General features: G+C 38.8%; 1 protein-coding gene across 1 annotated transcript; it reads left to right on the top strand.

Annotated features, from left to right (window-relative positions):
• Nucleotides 1-9,877: 9,877 nt before the first annotated feature.
• On the top strand, nucleotides 9,878-11,209 carry LOC145140067 (F-box protein At3g07870-like). Its single transcript, XM_079073679.1, has 3 exons — nucleotides 9,878-10,205; nucleotides 10,312-10,979; nucleotides 11,183-11,209. Exons 1-3 carry the CDS (start codon nucleotides 9,878-9,880, stop codon nucleotides 11,207-11,209), a joined length of 1,023 nt encoding a protein of 340 aa, XP_078929805.1.
• The last annotated feature ends 7,894 nt before the right edge of the window (nucleotides 11,210-19,103 follow it).

The following is a 19,103-nucleotide window of genomic DNA, read 5'->3' as shown; positions in this document are numbered from 1 at the left end:
TCGGATGAAGAAGTTATGAATTTTTAACGGACCAATCCTGTCCCGGCCTGTTAAAAATATAACTTTTAAAATAAAGTCAAAATTAGCCGACGGAGTCTAAACGAAAGTTGTAGAGTACGTTCCCGCCTACGCGTGGATATAAAGAACGTCGAAAACGGAGATCGTATGCGAAAGTTATGATTTTTAGAAGTTGGGAAAGAAAAATGTGAAACTGCGAGGGGGGTGATGACGTGGCTCAATCAGGGCCGTCGCTTGCTGATCACGGTCTGGTCTTCAGATTCGGACACGTCGCCTCACCATTAAGCCCCGCGTCCGAAGTTGGGTACGCCCCGCGTACTCCGGCTCTTAACCGTTCCGAGTGCAAGACAGCTGGAGGCTCGCTGGCAGCCTCATCCGAAGATACGCGCCGCGTAGCCAAGGATTACGCCCAGCGTAGTCCGAGGCCTCGCAGGCTATAAAAAGGGGCGAGGGTTTCCGGATTTTTCACACCAATTCTCATTCTCTCTCTAGTTTCTTTCTCTCTCTAGCTCCCCAAACCACCCTTAAGCCCTAGGAAAAAATCCCTAGCCCCTAAAGGAAGCCCCGAGGCTCCCGGAGTCCCGAGAAAAAGGGTCTTTCGGTTCGGAAACGCTGCTCCGAGCAAAGCCCGGTTTTATTTAAAATTCGTTGTAAGTGAGCTACGCCTACGCAATTTTTAATATAACTTTCAAATAATTATAGTAATGTTATTGGGTCCTTAAAATAATTATTTGGGCTATTATTATGAGTTATATTGACTGTTATTTAACGCTTATATAATAATAATAATAGCTAGACTATTAATTAGTCGCGGTTAACGTTAAAACTAAACCCTAGTGGTATTTATACTAGGTTTTGGTCGAGGAAAAATTGTTTTGAGATAACGAAGTGCTGTTCAAGTGCTAAGTCACCACCTAATCAGGTGAGTGCATAGTTACTTTCATCTTACACATAGATATGAAGTATTTTATATAAACTACGTGCTATGTGTGCATATTATCTGTATACTTGCTATCTATGCTGGATGAACGATTTTATACAAGTTTTATATGATTTAAACTGTATATGTATTTTATATCTACAAATATGTTGGGTGAAACATGGGTAGATGAATGATGAGGGATGAAAGATGATGTGAGTGAACATTGGAAGCTATAGACTTAGTGCCTAAATAATATCGGCAGTTATGAACTTAGTACCTGATGGATAAACGTTGGTAGCTATGGACTTAGTACCTGATAAACGTTGGTAGCTATGGACTTAGTACCTATTAGATGAACACTGGTAGCTATGGATTTAGTGCCCGATGAATGAACTTTAGCAGCTATGGATTTAGTGCTTTACGAACGAGCATTGGCAGCTATGGACCTAGTGCCTGTCTTATAACCCTGGAGGCAAGGGACTTCGGAATGAACGAATAAATGACTCTTAGGGTAGACCCTTGAGAGTAAGGAAGATAATGGGGATGGGTAATTGGGTTGATTGTTTGATGTTTAAACATAATAATTATATTATTGTGGGTTGAAAACCCTATGTACTCACCAGGTTTCCCAACCTGACCCACTCAAGCTTATTTGTATCACAGGTGTCAATACGAAGCTACTTTACACTGAGAGATTTAAAAGAGATGTAGTGCACTAGTGTAAATAATGTAAGCTCTGTTTATGCTTATGTTTCTGTATTGACAATGACATCCCAATGTTTTGAAAATGAAGAATAATACATTTCCTCGGAAATGCTTTGATAACCTATTTATCATGTTTTCTGGGAACAAATTCCGCAACATTTTTGTTAAAAGAAGTACTCTGATTTTTATAAAGCACAAACAAAATCGGTCTTTTCTGGCCGTGAAAATGGGGATGTCACAAATATGAGAGCCTAAAGCCTCTTATTTATAGTAATTATATTTTCAAAAACCACCATCTAGTTACTTAAATGACCTCATAGTTATTTAAACGACTAAACACCCCTTTATACTACTATTTTAAATAGATTTAATGATATTTGTTCTAAACTAATGTCGAAACTACTCAGCACTACTCTTATAACGATCGCATCGTCGATACCTTTCTAATGATATATATATATATATATATATATATATATATATATATATATATATATATATATATATATATATATATATATATATATATATATATATATATATATATATGCGTATATATGATTTATACTTTGTTTTAATACGTAAATATGATATTATACATTATAACTCGTTTATACAAACTCCGTTTTTGACGTTCTTTTTATCCACACGTAGCTATCGATGAGATCTACAACTTTCGTTTAGACTGCTTCGGCAAATTTTGACTTTATTTTTTCGTCCATATTTTTATAAAATTAAATGATTTTGCTAAAATCATAACTCTCTCGTACGGACTCCGTTTTTGACATTCTTTTTTTCAAAATTCTTATTTTAAAGAGTACTACGATTTTCTTTTTGGTGGCTTTAGCTAAAAGTCAACCATTCTCTTCGTAGCTTTTTACGTCACACATTCCTTGTGCGCGACTGACTTTTATATCTTTTAAAAATCTTATCTAATTCATACGGAGTCGGATTTCTATGAAATTTATATTTCCGGGATGGGGAAGACATGTACTTTCTAAAACAAGCTCATATTTAAAATAATAAGTCCTTTGAACGATCCCACTCCTCAAACCAATCCAAAAAGGGACCAAAAGCATATAAACAAGGAAATGAAGAGATCTAATCATGGATAAGACAAGGTTTGAACTTGATACCTCAATAAGCTTGCAACAAGGGTGATGATTCTGGATCTACAACCTTCGCACCAAGCAAAGCACCTTCCAACTTCTATACTTCCTTCGCAAGGAGCAATACAACCACCAAAATCTTCTTAGGAACTCAAATGCACAACAATGGAGGCTAAGAGACGATTTCTAGGGTTTTGGGGGCATGGAGGCTGGCGAAGAGGCCATCCCTACAGACTTAAGATTCTTATATAGGGTACAACACCCTAAAATAGGGTTTCCACTAACTCCACGTATGCCCCGTGTAATCCTCGTACGCCCAGCGTATGAGGCCTCACACTCCCGATCCACCCTTCACAATATGCTAAGTGTACACCAAATTACGCCTCGCGTACTACCCTTCGCACCAGTACGCCCCACGTATTTCCTATGTATGCCCAGCGTACACAAGTTTCCTCTTAAACCCCAAAATACTCTAAAGGCCATAACTACTTAGTTATAAATCCGATTCTAACGGTCCTTATATCCATGAAAAGGTAACGATAAGCTCTATGCTTTCATCAAATCATAACTGCCATAAAATTTCCCGAATAAGAATCCAATTTGCATAAAAGCCCGCACTGATACTTTACTAAAATACCCCTTGGCTCCAAAAACAAATTCAAACACCCGAATCATCTAAATTACGTCACCCACACCCAAATGGGTAACGATTCGGGGCAGGGCGTTACAGAAGCAGCTGTAACATTTAGCTTTGAGGTACATGATTTCAAGGGTTTCTTTAGCATTTGGATGTATTCATGACGTGAGCAATCCCTCTCACGTCGTGAGCCAGTGTTGACTTGTTGACTCACATTCCTTAAGTCTCACGACGTGAGCCCTTGTTGCTCACGAATTGAGAGCAGTCTAGTGATTAGAACCCTAATTTTTCGGTATTTAATGGAATGAGAGGGCTAGGGTCATTCACCCTCAGCCTCCCTCACACTCCAAGCCTCCATAAACCTTTATCTCAATCAATCTTGAAGCCCTTAGTCCTTTTTGGTGCATTTTCTAGCTTGAAGAATGAGAGAAGAAGAGGAAAGAAGTGCTCTAGTGGTGGAGTAGGCAAAGCATCATCATCATCATCATCTTTTCTTTTTGTTGGACCATTGTAAGTGTCAAAGGTTTAAACTTTATTTCATATTATGGATTGATCTAGGATTTTATCCATATTTCTTCATGTTAAGCATACTTGAGTGAAGTAAATTCATAAAGTTAGCAACTTTATGGATTCTAAGGGTTCCTTGATCATCATATTGTCTACATCTAGAAGTTGGTGGAGTATAAGAGCCATGCATGAGACTTGATGCATATTTTTCCACTTTTTGACCTAGAATGGGTTGGGTCATGCATGGTGCAAGCATGAGCATAAAGCAAACATTTTTATGCACCTTAAGGGTCCCCTTTAGCTTCTGGATGATTTGGACTCAATGGCTTAACAAAATAAGAACTTAAAATCTTGACTTTTGGCTTTAGACCGTAGTCACGACGCGACCAAATATTAACCTCGTATATCGTTGAGTTCATGGAACTCACGACGTGACTCTGTGTTTCCCACATCGTGAGGTCAATGTAGTAAGAATTTATGTTCGAGTTATTTGAGTTGGGAGCGAGTTTCTGGGATCGAACCTAGTCGACTCTCACGACGTGACCAAGGACTGGTCACAACGTGAGACCCTATGTTAGAGTTTTGTCTAATGGATTTGACTCGGTTGACTTTTGACCTTGAGTAGGATTTTGACCAAGTTTGACTTAGGGCTATTTTGAGCTGTAGCCAGAGTTTTGGTCACTGTTATTTGTAAATGTGACCGGTAGAGTTGGTTTCGGAGCAGCATGTGGTTTCAACTTATTATTCGTCTGTAAGGTGAGTTTTCTCATTGTATCTATGGGTCGAAGGCACCAATATCGGACCATTACTGTGTTATATAGGATGATAGTTGTTATGTGACATATATGTGTTTGCATGTTCGGGTTGAAATAACTAGGGGTGAGCAAACCCAAACCAAGAAACCGAGAAACCGACAAAAACCGACGAAACCGAAACCGAAAAAACCGAAACTGAATCAAAACCGACGGTGTGGGTTTTAAATTTGTAAAAACCGACTTTTCGGGTTCGGTTTCGGTTTTGCCCCCAGAAACCGACCCAACAACCCGAGAAACCGACCCCTCTTTAAAACCGAGAAACCGACGCAGTAAACTCGCAAACCTGATGCTTTTTACTGATTATTTTATGTTTATATATATATATATATATATATATATATATATATATATATATATATATATATATATATATATATATATATGTATATTAAAAAAATAAAAATAAATAAAAGAAGCCTAGGTCATTGACTCCCGTTTTCGTTTTGCCCTACTCGCCCTCGGTACTCACAGTCTCGCATTCCCCATCGGCGCATCCCACTGAACTGAAGACGAGTAGACGACTGAAGAGTGAAGCGAGGGTCCTCCATCCTCCGACGCTTAGCCGCTCGCACACATCCGAGGCTCCGACGGAACCCCAAACTTCCGGCGCCACCAAATACGGTTCGTTCCTCAGATTTCGTTTTTTTTTTCTTATTTCCCTTGATGTGCTTATGTTCTGAAATCTGAATGTTGTGTTCATGTAGAATCACTAGAATGTGTCAACGTGTCTCTGATTTCGTTTTTTTTTCTGATTTCTGTTCTTTTTTGTCGATTTGGCAATTTGCGGAAGTGAGGTTGATGATGGTGAGGTGACTACGAGAAAAAGAAGAAGAAATGAGAAAGTTGTGGGGACTCCCGATGCCGACGATTGGGAGGTTGCTAGGTATATTTTATCTATCTATCTATCTATATATGTACATATATGTGACATCAAATATATTTTTTAAGGAACTTGTGACAATGCAAGCAAGCATAACTAGAATGTGTGCAAGCACAGACGAGAAAAAGAAAAGGATGGCAAAGTCGATGAAAGAAAAGTACGACAAATATTGGGACAACATTGAGAACATGAACTTCATGCTTCATGTTGCTGTCGTTTTAGATCCCCGCAACAAGATGTGTTATTTGGAGTATTGCTTGGAGTTGATTTATGGTAAGAATTCTACCAAAACAAAAACAATTCTAGAGCATGTCAACAAAACACTAGAAGACTTGTTTCAAAACTTCAAGAACAAGACGGAGAGAGAAAGATGTGAAAAGACAAGGAGTGCATCGTCTTCTACACCTAGTTATTTTGATTTTGGGCATGGTGTTGATATGGAAGACGATTTTGAAAGGTTTATGGAACAACATGGCCATGGGGTTAATAAAACAGAGCTTGAGATTTATTTATCAGATGGGATGGAAAAGCGAGCGGAGGATTTCCAGATTTTGGGGTGGTGGAAATCTAATTCAACAAAGTTTCCTGTACTTTCTGAGGTGGCGAAACTTGTTTTAGGAATGCCAATCTCTACAGTTGCATCAGAGTCCGCATTCAGTACTGGCGGGAGGGTGATTGATGAAAGTAGAAGCTCCCTTACACATGTGACTGCCGAAGCTTTAATTTGCGCACAAGATTGGATACGGGACACCCCAATTGATATCCAGTTTAAAAATATGACGACTTTATATATGGAAGAGACGCGAGAGAAGTTGGTGCCAATAGAAACCGGTAAATATTTTACTATTTTTTACATAATTATAAGTTTGTAATTATATATGTTTATAATTAACTAATTACATACTATTGTTTTGTACGTTTGTGTTTGTAGAGGAATTGGGGTGTGGTCAAGGGAGTTGCATGGATGAGGATTTTACTTAAATTTTAAAGGTTTATAACTCAATTATTATAATTTTATACTTTTACACAAGTTTATTACTCAATAATCATTGATCAATACTAATGTTTTTTGGTTTGTAGATGAATGGGGAATTGGTGAAGAGATTTACATGGATGTGGATTGAAGATTTTTGTTTGCGTGTTTTGGACTTTTGGTTGTAATCGACTATTTGACTATTCCAGACTTTATGTTTTAGTTTGATTGTGTGTTTGGTTGTAATCGTCTAATCGACAATTTCGGACTTTGTGTTTTAGTTTGATTGTGTGTTTGGTTGTAATAGACAATTTGGTTGTAAAACTCATGTTTTTTGAAGTATTTAACTTCAATTAGGTGTTTTTTGAATTATTTAACTAATTGTTACATTTCTGGAAAATGGGTTTAAACCCAGAAACCGTAAGTGTATGGGTTGAACCCAAGAAACCGAGAAACCGCCCAAACCGATATCAGAAACCGAGAAACCGAACCGACCAGAAACCGACCCTATTGGGTTCTGAAAACCAGAAACCGATCATTTACGGGTTGGGTTGGGTTGGGGTCCAAAACCGACCCAAACCGACCCATGCACAGCCCTAGAAATAACCCCAGGGTGGGGCGTACTATAGCATGTTCGGGTTGAAATAGACCCCAGGATGGGGCCCACTATTGTATGATTGGGTTGAAATATACCCCAGGGCGGGGCCCATATTTGTTGATCGGGTTGAAATATAGCCTAGGGCGAGGCCCCAGGGCCGGGACCATATATGTGTATTGGGTTGGAACACACCCTAGGGTTAAGCCCAATTGTATGATTTGTATGTGGTACTTTGGGGAACTCACTAAGCTTTGTGCTTACAGTTTATGTTTATGGTTTCAGGTACTTCTGGTTCGAAAGGGAAGGACCCGACGTGATGACACAACATCCTCCCATTATGTTTTCCGCATTTTTAATAATTGTACTCATATTTTGGATATTATATTCGGTGATGGTTTTGAAACAATTTAATGAATGAAATTGATAGTCTTTCAATGAGAAATTTTATCACGATTTTTTGGTTGTTACGGTAGCGTTGTGGTGGCTGATGAGAAATGATATGAAGACAATGTTGTGGTACTACGAGGTTGAAATGAAGCAACATTGGTGGTCAACTTGAGTGATGGTGGTGGTTCATACGACATTGTCTTTAGGTAATGTTTGGAATGACATAGATGGTGATAAATTCGATAGTTTTGGCAACTTTGTCTTTTGGCAGCGTTGGGTTGTGGAAGTGATAGATAAATAGATGTGGCGTTTGGGTGATTTTGGGTGATTGCGACAGTGTTGGGTGGTGACAATAGGTGGTTGCGGTGACAATGTGTGGTAGTTGTAAGTGGTTGTGGTGACAATGTGTGGTAGCACATGTGGAAAGATGAGAGACATAATGAAAGGAATGTATGAGAAATCTAACCAATAGACTAAGAAACAAAAATTAATAAAAAATAAAACTATAGGTAAAATAGTAATTTTAGATCAATTATGAAACATAATATAACTACATTAACTAACAACATAAGAAATTGAAACCATAAAAATCATCTACATAACAAAAAACATAATAAAAAAATAAAAGACTTATCATATTATCTTTTGTAAATTATAAATAAAGAAATTATGTATTTTCTATAATTTAATGAATACTAAATAAATGTTTAAAAATATAAAAAACAAGCTACATAAACAAAAAGAAAAAAATCATTATTATTTAGACAGAAATAACAAACAAAATATTCTTCAAAAAAGAAATTAAGGGTGAGAAAAACCGAACCCAGAAACCGAAAAACCGAAAAAGCCAAAACCGAAGTAAAAACCGATGGTTTGAGTTTGAATTTTTAAAAACCGAAATAATGGGTCCGATTTCGGTTTTAGAATATGCAAAAACCGATAAAAAACGACCGAACCGAATTTATTAAAAATATATATTTTCTAAAGAGATTCCATAGATATATAGATACTTTGTATAGCTAAATCGCAAAGACATGGTAGCTGAATTGGTTCAATGCGTTGCCAGACAACCTTGAGCTACTTATAAGCAATGATTTTGTTCCACGCATTAAGGGAGTGTTTCACTTAGTTTTTTAGGGTGCAAAAGTCCTTTTTTTGAAAAGTTACAAAAAGTCAGGTTTTCCTGACTTTTCCAAAAAGTTCATTTTTACTTGTATCCAAATCCAAAAGTAGCTTTTAAGATGCATTTGCCAAACATCTTTTACCTTCTATTTTTTCCTAAAATGACTTTTGGCCTCTAAAAAGCTAAGTCAAACACCCCCTAAAGTTTACTAGTTTGTTCAATTCATCCCACATCGGTGGTGGGATGAAACCTTCTCCCATCTCAAATCCTATATTAACATTGTATCTTCTTCCTTCCTTTTCATTATATAGTTGGAGTTGTCCAACGTCGGTGGTGGTATAAATCTATGTCGACTCAAGCCTTCTATATAAGACTACTACTACTCTTGAGAATTAGTTAGTCCCAACCTAACTCTTTATTAATTGGTGGCTGAGTTGCTAAGTTTAAGATTTATGGGTTTAAAACCGACCAATCCGAAACCGAACCGGAGAAAACCCGAAAACTAAGAAACCGAACACAACTGTTTTGGGTTGTGTTGGGTTTTAGTTTTCTGAATACTGATAAATTGGTTTTGGTTCGATTTTAGATCAAAACTGCCTCATGACTCAAACTGACCAATGCTCACCACTAAAAGAAATATATTTATAAAATTAAAATGTGTTGGATCTATCATCCTATCCAAGAAATAGTAAACCAAATTACCTAACTACAATTTTGTCAAAATTTAACATTAAATTTTTATCAAATGAAAAAGGTATCCCGCCCCCAATTTTTATTTTTGAGCGCCCCCTCCCCTCTTTTAAAGTCCCGCCCATCGTATCTCTGAAACAAAACTGAGGAGTCCTGCCGCTTCTTTTGCAGTCTCACGGTTTCGATTTCGATCTTGGTGAGTGGTCTCTCTTTATCAGTTTTTTTTCTCGAGTCTCGCCTCCTGATCTCTCTTGAAAATATTTTTAAGTAATACTCGTTTTAGATGATGATGATGATTATTTATCAGTAGGAAAGTTATATTGTTAATTGAGATTCTATTTGCTACTTATTGATTGTCAACCATTTTTTGATTTGTAATGTTTTTTTTTTAAAGTAATTTGTTTTACGGACAGTTTTTGGTTAGTAGCATTCTGCTACCAGTATCATTTTTGTTAGGGTTTCTTAATTTGTGAATTAGGAATTCTAATTAGGGTTTGTTAACAGGTCATATCAATGGAAGACTTACCAGTACCTGTCATGTCCGACATTCTGTCAAGACTTCCTGTGAAGACAATCATCCAATGCAAGTGTGTATGCAAGAAGTGGCTGGATCTCGTTTCCGACTCTTACTTTGCCAATCTTCACCTCTCAAGATCACCTGCAAGCCTTATGATTCATCATAGTTCTGAAATTAACGAGAGAGCAGGTATTTTGAAGTGGGTGGAGCTTGAAAACAAAGTCAATCACCACAATTTACAGCATGACCCTGCCATGAGTCTTGACCTTAATCTTGCACCCATTTTCCAAGACGCTCAAATACTTGTTGTGGGCTCGGTCAATGGTTTGCTCTGCCTGTGGAATGGACTTAACTCTGATAACTATTTCATATGCAATCCAGTGATGGAGGGAATATATGATCCTCCCCACACAACATTACCATAAACAAGGTTATGGGGGAATCGAGCATGGTTTTGGAGTCTGTTCAAGGACACGAGAATACAAAGTGATACGGATCTTCCAAGGGACTACATCCACATCTCGGATCAGAGAAGCTGAAGTTTACACCCTTGGCATGGGTAAATGGAGAAGTCTTGGTCATGTCCCTTACACGATTGGAGGTTTCTTTGGGCTATTTTTCAATGGCCATGTTCATTGGTCTGTGTTTGGCAAAGATTCCCCTGAAAAACTTTTTGCTTTTGATTTGGATAACGAGACATTTAAGTTGTTCCCATCTCCTCCTGTTGAAACTATACAAGGAAGTCACCATTTCCTAAGTTTGGCAGTTCTTAAAGGTTGTTTATGTCAATCTGATACCTTTGAGTCTCAATTCACGCTGTGGGTGATGAGGGAATATGGGATCAAGGAATCTTGGCATAGAGAGGTGATGATCAAGGAAGGTGTTAGCCCTGCTTTAGATTGGTTGATGTGGGAACCTGTGTGTCTGATTGAACGTTTAAATGATGGAACAATTTTGATGGTTTATTATGAAGACAAATTGTTGGCGTGTTCTTTTGAGAAGGGAACAATTGCAAACTCGGATTTTTTTGACCCATGTTTCACTGGAATCGCTTATCGTCCAAGCTTCCTTAAGCTCCGGAACTTCAAATCAGAGAGAGTTCATGTGTTTTAAAGGTCAATAAGATCATACCAAAAACACCCACTATCGTTTTGTTAAGAAACAATTATTTTAAGTTTAAAATGTTACTATTGCATTTAAATTTACTCTGGTGACCTTCTACATGTTTTTAAGTGGACATTAAATTAAAGCATTAACCCTTTTTTTTTTTTTTTTTTTTTTTTTTTTTTTTTTGAGTAAAGTGCAAAGGTCTTTGCAAAGAACTGTGAATCATATCCAAAATATTTTCAATTTGCATGAAAGGTTTATAATATGAATTTTTTTTATGGTGAAAATATTGATTTATCCTTTTTCTTTTTACATTTTTTAACATTATCTTATTATTTGAATAAATAAAAAATAAAGTATGGCCTCTCTCTCTCTCTCTCTCTCTCTCTCATGGTCATCATTCATTCTTTTTCTTCTTAAACCAACAAGTAACCCACAAAGAACACAATCCTAATCTATATAGTTGTCCACTGTCATAAACCTACTCTCCACCGCATCTCTCATCGTGAACCCATAAAGATGAAGAACAACCGAGATCCAACACATGAGCGCCATCGGAGATCCATCGCACACCCCGTCTATCTATGACGTATGCTTAAAAATGTTGAATTATATGAGATGTATTTGAAAAATATCAAGTTATATAAAATGTGTTTTAAAAAATCACTCTATACGAGGGGATTTTATATAACTTACGATAGATAAGGTTAGAGTAGTGTAACAACGTAAATTTCCAAAATAATTTTTCGTTTTTAAAACATAATTTCATACATCAAAACCCAGTGTAACATATGTCATCCAAATAAAACAATCCCAAGATCTCAATACATAAAACTCCATCAGTGTGTACAAATCATGTCGGCGCCTTCCTGCGATCCTCGCTGGTACCTGAAACACATATCACATAAACGGTAAGCATAAATGTTTAGTGAGTTCTCCAAAATACCATGCACATACAACTAGCCACTCGAGGCTATAACTCTACTAGACCTTCCGGTAAATGTGTCTCAGGGGCCTTCCGGTCCCATTCTTGGAGTAGACCTTCCGGTCCTACTCCATCGACCTTCCGATCCTACTCTGTCGACCTTCCGGTCCATACCATGTTGACCTTCCGGTCCATACCATGTTGACCTTCCGGTCCATATCACACTGACCTTCCGGTCCATACCATGCTACTCATAACATACATAACATATACATATCACATAGGAACATATATCATGTACTCGTCCTAGCACATAAGACCTTCCGGTCACACATTTCATAACTCATAAACATAAGACCTTCCGGTCACTCATAGTTACCATTCCAGGTAAAGTATAGTGAGAAGACTCACCTCGTACGATGTCAGATAATCTCTCTTGCTCGATAACCCGATCTAGCTTCCTCCTATCAACATAATAACATCTCTAATCAATACTTACTCTTGTCCTTATTCCTAAAGAATGGGTAGAAGACCATTCTACCCCTCCCTGTCCTTTCTTGAACCAGTTTGACCAAAACCCTAAAAGTCAACCCCAGTCAACGGTTAAACTTTGACCAGACTCGTCGAGTGCACTCAGGTGACTCGGCGAGTCCATGCGTGTCCTCTGAATCCTTCAAGGCCTCACTCGACTCGTCGAGTCAACCTTTCTCCGACGGGTTACCCATGAACACGAACCGTGGTGCAACACGATCCGACTCATCGAGTCCGCTCATGGACTCGGCGAGTTTCTTCCATGAGAATGCTCAAACGACCTTCTGAGGTCAGATCTGTTTCTCTAACCTATAGATCTGACCTTCCCATACACAATAATCACGGAAAGGTTCAACCTTTATACTCATGCAACCAACATACGGCTTCTTTTGGTGAAATAGCTTGTAAAATGGCAACCTAGGTTCATATCTCTAATGGAGTAGCATAAAGCAGGGAGGTTAGGGCTCTCTGGACCTCTCAAGGTCCAGATCCAGAGTTTAACACTCAAAGGGACATCATAAGCATCATATCCAAGCCAAAAAAGGATAGAGAAAACCCTAGATTCAAGGGTTCTACACCAAAACATAAGAAGGGTTCGATTTAATACCTCAGAGATGGAGTTTCCTTACTTGAAACCACAGAATAGCAACCCCCTTGACCTTCTTTTGCTGGAATCTCCTTCTTCTTTGCAAAAACCACACCAACAAGGATTAAAATAACCCTTCTCCTCACACGACACGCTCAAGCTCACTAGGGTTTCTCTCTCTGGACTGGTAGCCGCAAATGAGGGCCATACGGTTCCTTAAATAGGGCACAGGCCCGAGGATTTAGGGTTTTCACCCACAACGCCTACTCGGCGAGTCTACTCTTGGACTCGTCGAGTAGTTCATTAAACTTACGTGGCCACCCCGCTTCTACTCGACGAGTTATAGCACCGACTCGTCGAGTAGATCAATGATTCTCAAAAATAAATAATTAAAATAATATACCTGGAAATCCGGGTGTTACAAGTAGTTAATCTTCTTTATGTGTAACGTTATATGAGGGGACTTTATATAACTTACGATAAATAAGATTAGAGTAGTTAAATTTCTTTTGAAAATGTTAAGTGATTGTAACAATAACTTTGGCTAAATAAAAATTAATGAAACATGATATATAAAATGCTCTAAGAAGAACGCTACTTTAGAAAATGAGGGAGGGATACGTAAGATTAACATCGTGTTCTCAAGATTATTTTTTAACGAGGGCGAAGGGAAGGGAGAGGAGGGGAAAGAAAGGGAATGAGATGGAAGGAGAATGAGGAAAGGATAAATGTGTTCTCGAGTTTAAGGGGAGGGGAGAAGAGGAAGGGTGGTAATGATGTTTTTACCCCTGCTTAGGGTTCTTCAACTTCATCAGAGGGAGAAGATGAAGAAGAGAGAAGACCACAGAGGTAAGGAGAGAGAGAGAGAGAGAGAGAGAGAGAGAGAGAGAGAGAAGATATCGTGATGAGAATAAAGAACAAATGGTGTGAAGTTGAAGAAGAGGGGGGGTGGGGGGGGATGTATAACTATTGATTCATATGGTGTAACAAAAGTCGTTGTGAATCTCCATTTTTATGTGAATGGTCTTTATGGTTTCAATTTTATAAACATGTAAAATTACTATTAAAAATGATAAAATGACTATTTTATCATTTTTAATTTAATTTAATTTTTTTAAAACTTATTTAAAAATTTAAAAATCATTAAATTTAATTATAAAGGTTTTACCACACACAATCCCACCCACCCTATCTCCCGTCTCCCTCCATTACTGTCCACCATCACTTCCGACATTATATTTTCGAGTCTCCCTCCATTACTGTCCACCATCACTTCCGACATTATATTTTCAAGTCTCCGCTATTACCTCATATATCAACTTTTTTGGTCACTTCCCTAAGATAATTTATTGAAAATAAAAAATAAATCAACACCTATCCACCCCAATTAAATTATTTTTCCCAATTTTTTTTACCAAACTCAATTAAAACACAAATAAAAACCACCACTCTTAAACATTCAAACTCTATATAAACATATACCGGAACTACGACTAAAAACACACGAAAATAGCGATTGAGAAGAAGATAAAAGCGAAGAAACCAATGAAGACTGACAGTGTGGTGGTTATGTTAGGTTAAAGAGAAGCATTGATCTAGGCCTCGACCGATGAAGATTGACTGTGAGGTGGTCCGTTAAAGGGAAGTTGTAACGTCCCAAAAACAAGACCCATAAACTTTTCATTTTTAAATTACTAAATAGTACATCATCTCATTTTCATAAACCAAGGTAATCAAAGCTATATTAATACATCGTCGTTATCAGAGTAAATCACAGAATGCGGAAACATGTGGTGTGTGCTCTGCAATCATCCCGAGCTCTTCCATTTGAAAACCGAAGTACCTGAAACATAAACTGAAAACTGTAAGCACAAAACTTAGTGAGTTCCCCAAGATACCACATACCATACATAATAAATCACATACTAGGCCCCGACCGGTATCAAGTTCCCACTCGGCTTCGGGCCCCGCCCGGCATCGAGCTCCGCTCGGTATACATATATGTTATTTCTAGGCCCCGCCCAATATACTCATAAACATATGTCACATAACCATACTAACACATACAAAAATCATAAACAATAACATACAATGCAGCTACTGGGCTTTGCCCGGCATCGAGCCCCGCCCGGTAATCACAAAACACATACGGCTAACTAGCATACAATATACTCTTCATGCCCCGCCTAGCATCGAGCTCTGCTCGGTAAACATATTGTAACATCCGGATTTTCAGGAACATTACTGTGTATGTTAATCTTGAGATTGAAGGAGGGACTCGACGAGTTGAGGGACCAACTCGCCGAGTCAAATCGAGTTGCTCGCGTGGATTTAATGAGTGGACTCGACGAGTCAGATGAGGGAATCGCCGAGTAGGTGCTGGGCAGAGAAACCCTAATTGCCCAGGTTTGTGACCTATTTAAAGGCCCTTATGGCCTTCATTTGCGGCCACACACACACTTGAGAGACCCTAACGAACCAGAGAGCATAGAGAGTGAGAGAAGGAGTTAATTACATCACCATTAATGCATTCTTGCAAGAAGGAAGGAGGGGATTCAAGCTAGGCTGATTGAGGAGCTGAGATCTACTATCACTTCTTCAAAGGTTGTTGTTTGAGGTATGAATCCATGCCTATTTTCGTGTATAAAGTAGATCTCATGAATCTAGGGTTTCTTTACCCATTTTTCGTAGAGATTATGGAGCATGTAGAGTCCTTTGACGCATAGACATTATATCTGGACCTTGAGAGATCCAGAGAGTCCCAATCTTCCAGCTTTATGCAGTCCCATAAGAGTTTTGGGTCTAGGTTACCATTTTGAGGGTTATTTCATCAAATAGAGCTTGTTGTGTGGTGTATGGACATAAAGGTTGAACCTTTACGTGACTTTTGGGTGCTAGAAGGCCAGATCTATAAGTTAGAGAAACAGATCTGACCTCAGAAGGTCAAATGAGTGTTGCCATGGACAAAACTCGCCGAGTCCATGAGAGGACTCGACGAGTCGGATCGGGTTGTCCCGCGATTCGTGATCGGTGGTAACCCGTCGAGTGAAAGGTTAACTCGACGAGTCGAGTGAGGCCTTAGGAGGACTTAGAGGACACGCATGGACTCGCCGAGTCACCCGAGTGCACTCGATGAGTCTGGTCAAAGTTGGACCGTTGACTGGAGTTGACTTCAGTTGACCTCAGGGTTTGGTCAAACTGATTCAAGAGAGGCCATGGAGGGGTAGAATGGTCTTCTACCCATTCTTTAGAGATGAGAACATAAAGAGAGTATTGATTAGAGATATTATCATTTTAATAGGAGGAGGCTAGATCGGGGATATCGAGAACGAGAGTATACTAGACATCATACGAGGTGAGTCTTCTCACTACACATTACCTAGAGTGGTATCTATGTGCAGACCGGAGGGTCTTATGCGTTATGTGTATGTTGAGATTATGTGCATTATGATATATGTATGCTATGTGTTATATAGACCGGACCAGATGGTCCAACGACTTATGAGGCCAGAGGGTCCTCCATCAGACCGGACCGGAGGGTCCAACGATTTAGACCGGACCGGAGGGTCCAACGAGCTAGACCGGACCGGAGGGTCCAACGAGCTACGGGACTGGAGGGTCCCGCTGAGACACATTGACCAGAGGGTCATACCGAGTTGTAGCCTTGAGTGGCTTATGTGCTGTATGTGGTATTTTGGGGAACTCACTAAGCTTCGTGCTTACCGTGTTAGGTGATATGTGTTTCAGGTACCTCAGAGGATCGTGGGAAGGCACCGACATGATTTGTACACACTGACAGAGGATTTTGTATTTGAGATTCTGGGATATGTTTTACCGTGATAACATTTGATACACTTGAGTTCTGAGATGATTTATATGAGATATTTTATGTGTTTTAAAAATGAAAAAGTTGTTTGAAAATTTATGTTGTTACACATATAACACATAACACATGCAAGAGTCATGTAGATAACAACAATACCAAACATAATAACCATGGGCCGACATTGGTGCCTTCGACCCACTAAACATAGTGAGGGCACTCACATCGCACTGCCGAATCTCACAGAAAGAATCTACGACTGCTGGCCCGCAAGAATCCCCACTATATCAATCACAAGTTAATCATCCATCAATAATCAGATCCGACCCATACTAGGTGTCCAAACTTGTAACATCCCAAAATTCAAGACCAAAATTTTCATTTTTAATTTAATAATTCATAAAAGAGATTACTGTAAACATCATCAATGTTATCTCATATCAAAAAAACCCATAAGTCATATATCTCAAAAACATGTCATAGGATAATAATGTCAGAGTACAAATCCCAAGAATCTCATGTGCGGAAAATCATGTGTAATGCGCTGCCATCATGCCGACTCCTTTCCCTTCGAAGACGAAGTACCTGAAACCAAAATTGAAAATCGTAAGCACAAAGCTTAGTGAGTTCCCCCATCATACCACATACCATACAATATGTTGGATTAGATGTCTAAGCCCATAACTATAATTGGTATGTACTTGACCCGATAGTAGCATGGTCCATTTTGGGTTGCATTCATCAGAACAATTTGATAGGATGGATATTTGAGAAAGATGTTATTTGTGTTTTATTAATATATTATAAGTATAATATATTAATTGAGAAATCATATGTGTTTTATTAATATATTATAAGTATAATATACTATAATTGGGGAACTCACTAAGCTTCGTGCTTACCGTGTTAGGTGATATGTGTTTCAGGTACCTCAGAGGATCGCGGGAAGGCACCGATATGATTTGTACACACTGACAGAGGATTTTGTATTTGAGATTCTGGGATATGTTTTACCATGATAACATTTGATACACTTGAGTTCTGAGATGATTTATATGAGATATTTTATGTGTTTTAAAAATGAAAAAGTTGTTTGAAAATTTATGTTGTTACAAGTTGGTATCAGAGCCTTGGTTTGAGGGATTCGGATGCACCTTCGGGTACGTTCAGACTCAAACTGAGGATTTGAGAAGAATTTTCGAAAAAGATAATTTTTATAAAATGTGAAAGAGTTTAAGAGACAACGAGTTGGAGCAGTATGTACAATCAGCCAGGGCCCGAATGGTGATTTCCCAAAATACCCTTACTTTTGTATTATGAGATATTATGCATGCTAGAGATAGGCTAGGTATTTCATACTTTAGGACTAGAGTGGCCTGATTTGTGATGCCTTAGCCTAGGAGTGCAGTTATATGTGATGTGCTTTCGAGTATGTGTTGAGTAAGAGTATCCAGCAGGAATCCTTTTAGAGAGGGATTTGAGTAGAGGAGTAATCTAGGAGAGATACCTAGATGAGCATTTGAGGAGTCTACTGAGAGAGTAGTCAGATGCCCGCGTGGGGTAAAGTTGCTTGAGTTCGGTGATATCCTTTGAGTATGAGGAGAGCAAGTGGGTAATAACCTAGAGTGGTTTTACATGTTGGTAGAGATTATTCGATGCCTCGAATGCTGCCTGCTTCATGCTTTGTGGAACTCTTGGTGATGAGAGTCAGCTACTAAGTGAATATGACGATATTCAGGAGGTAGATGGCTGGCATCATAAGGAGTTCTTCAGCAGCTGATGGCGGAGAAGTGTGAGAGCCTAGGAAGAGCCTAGGAAAGGGTGACCCTAGTCAGATGAGTACGCTGACAGAGTAGAGCATTTCACAGAGGAGCGAACACGCGTGACGGGATTGGTGATCGAGAAGGTTGAGCAGCTACTTAGGAGCTCGGGGATGGTCCGTGTAGAAAGTATGGGTAGATGTGGCAGGTAGTATGGGCCCGTACTACTGAAAGCAGAGGACCCATACTCGATATAGGGAACATTCCGGAGGTTTTAAGTAGCAGATCGAGAGGTGATTTCATGGGTCGAGTACCATGATTTGTAGCAGATCGAGAGGTGATTTCATGGTTCGAGTACCATGATTTGTAGCAGATCGAGAGGTGATTTCATGGTTCGAGTACCATGATGTGTAGCAGATCGAGAGGTGATGTCATGGTTCGAGTACCATGATTTGTAGCAAATCGAGAGGTGATTTCATGGTTCGAGTAC

The sequence above is a fragment of the Lactuca virosa genome, chromosome 9 (genome assembly GCF_052849685.1).
Source record: "Lactuca virosa cultivar CGN04683 chromosome 9, Lactuca_virosa_CGN04683_v6, whole genome shotgun sequence".
NCBI classification, from domain to species: Eukaryota; Viridiplantae; Streptophyta; class Magnoliopsida; order Asterales; family Asteraceae; genus Lactuca; species Lactuca virosa.
The sequence above is the reverse complement of the archived record's forward strand: the minus strand, read 5'-3'. Positions and strand labels throughout refer to the sequence as shown.

Bases quoted from the DNA above. Each gene is read 5' to 3' on its own strand.
- LOC145140067 (XM_079073679.1), top strand. From the start codon at position 9,878: ATGGAAGACTTACCAGTACCTGTCATGTCCGACATTCTGTCAAGACTT. The intron at 10,206-10,311 runs GTTTGCTCTGCC...ACCATAAACAAG, and splicing joins TGTTGTGGGCTCGGTCAATG to GTTATGGGGGAATCGAGCAT. The intron at 10,980-11,182 runs GTTCATGTGTTT...TTTTGAGTAAAG, and splicing joins GGAACTTCAAATCAGAGAGA to TGCAAAGGTCTTTGCAAAGA.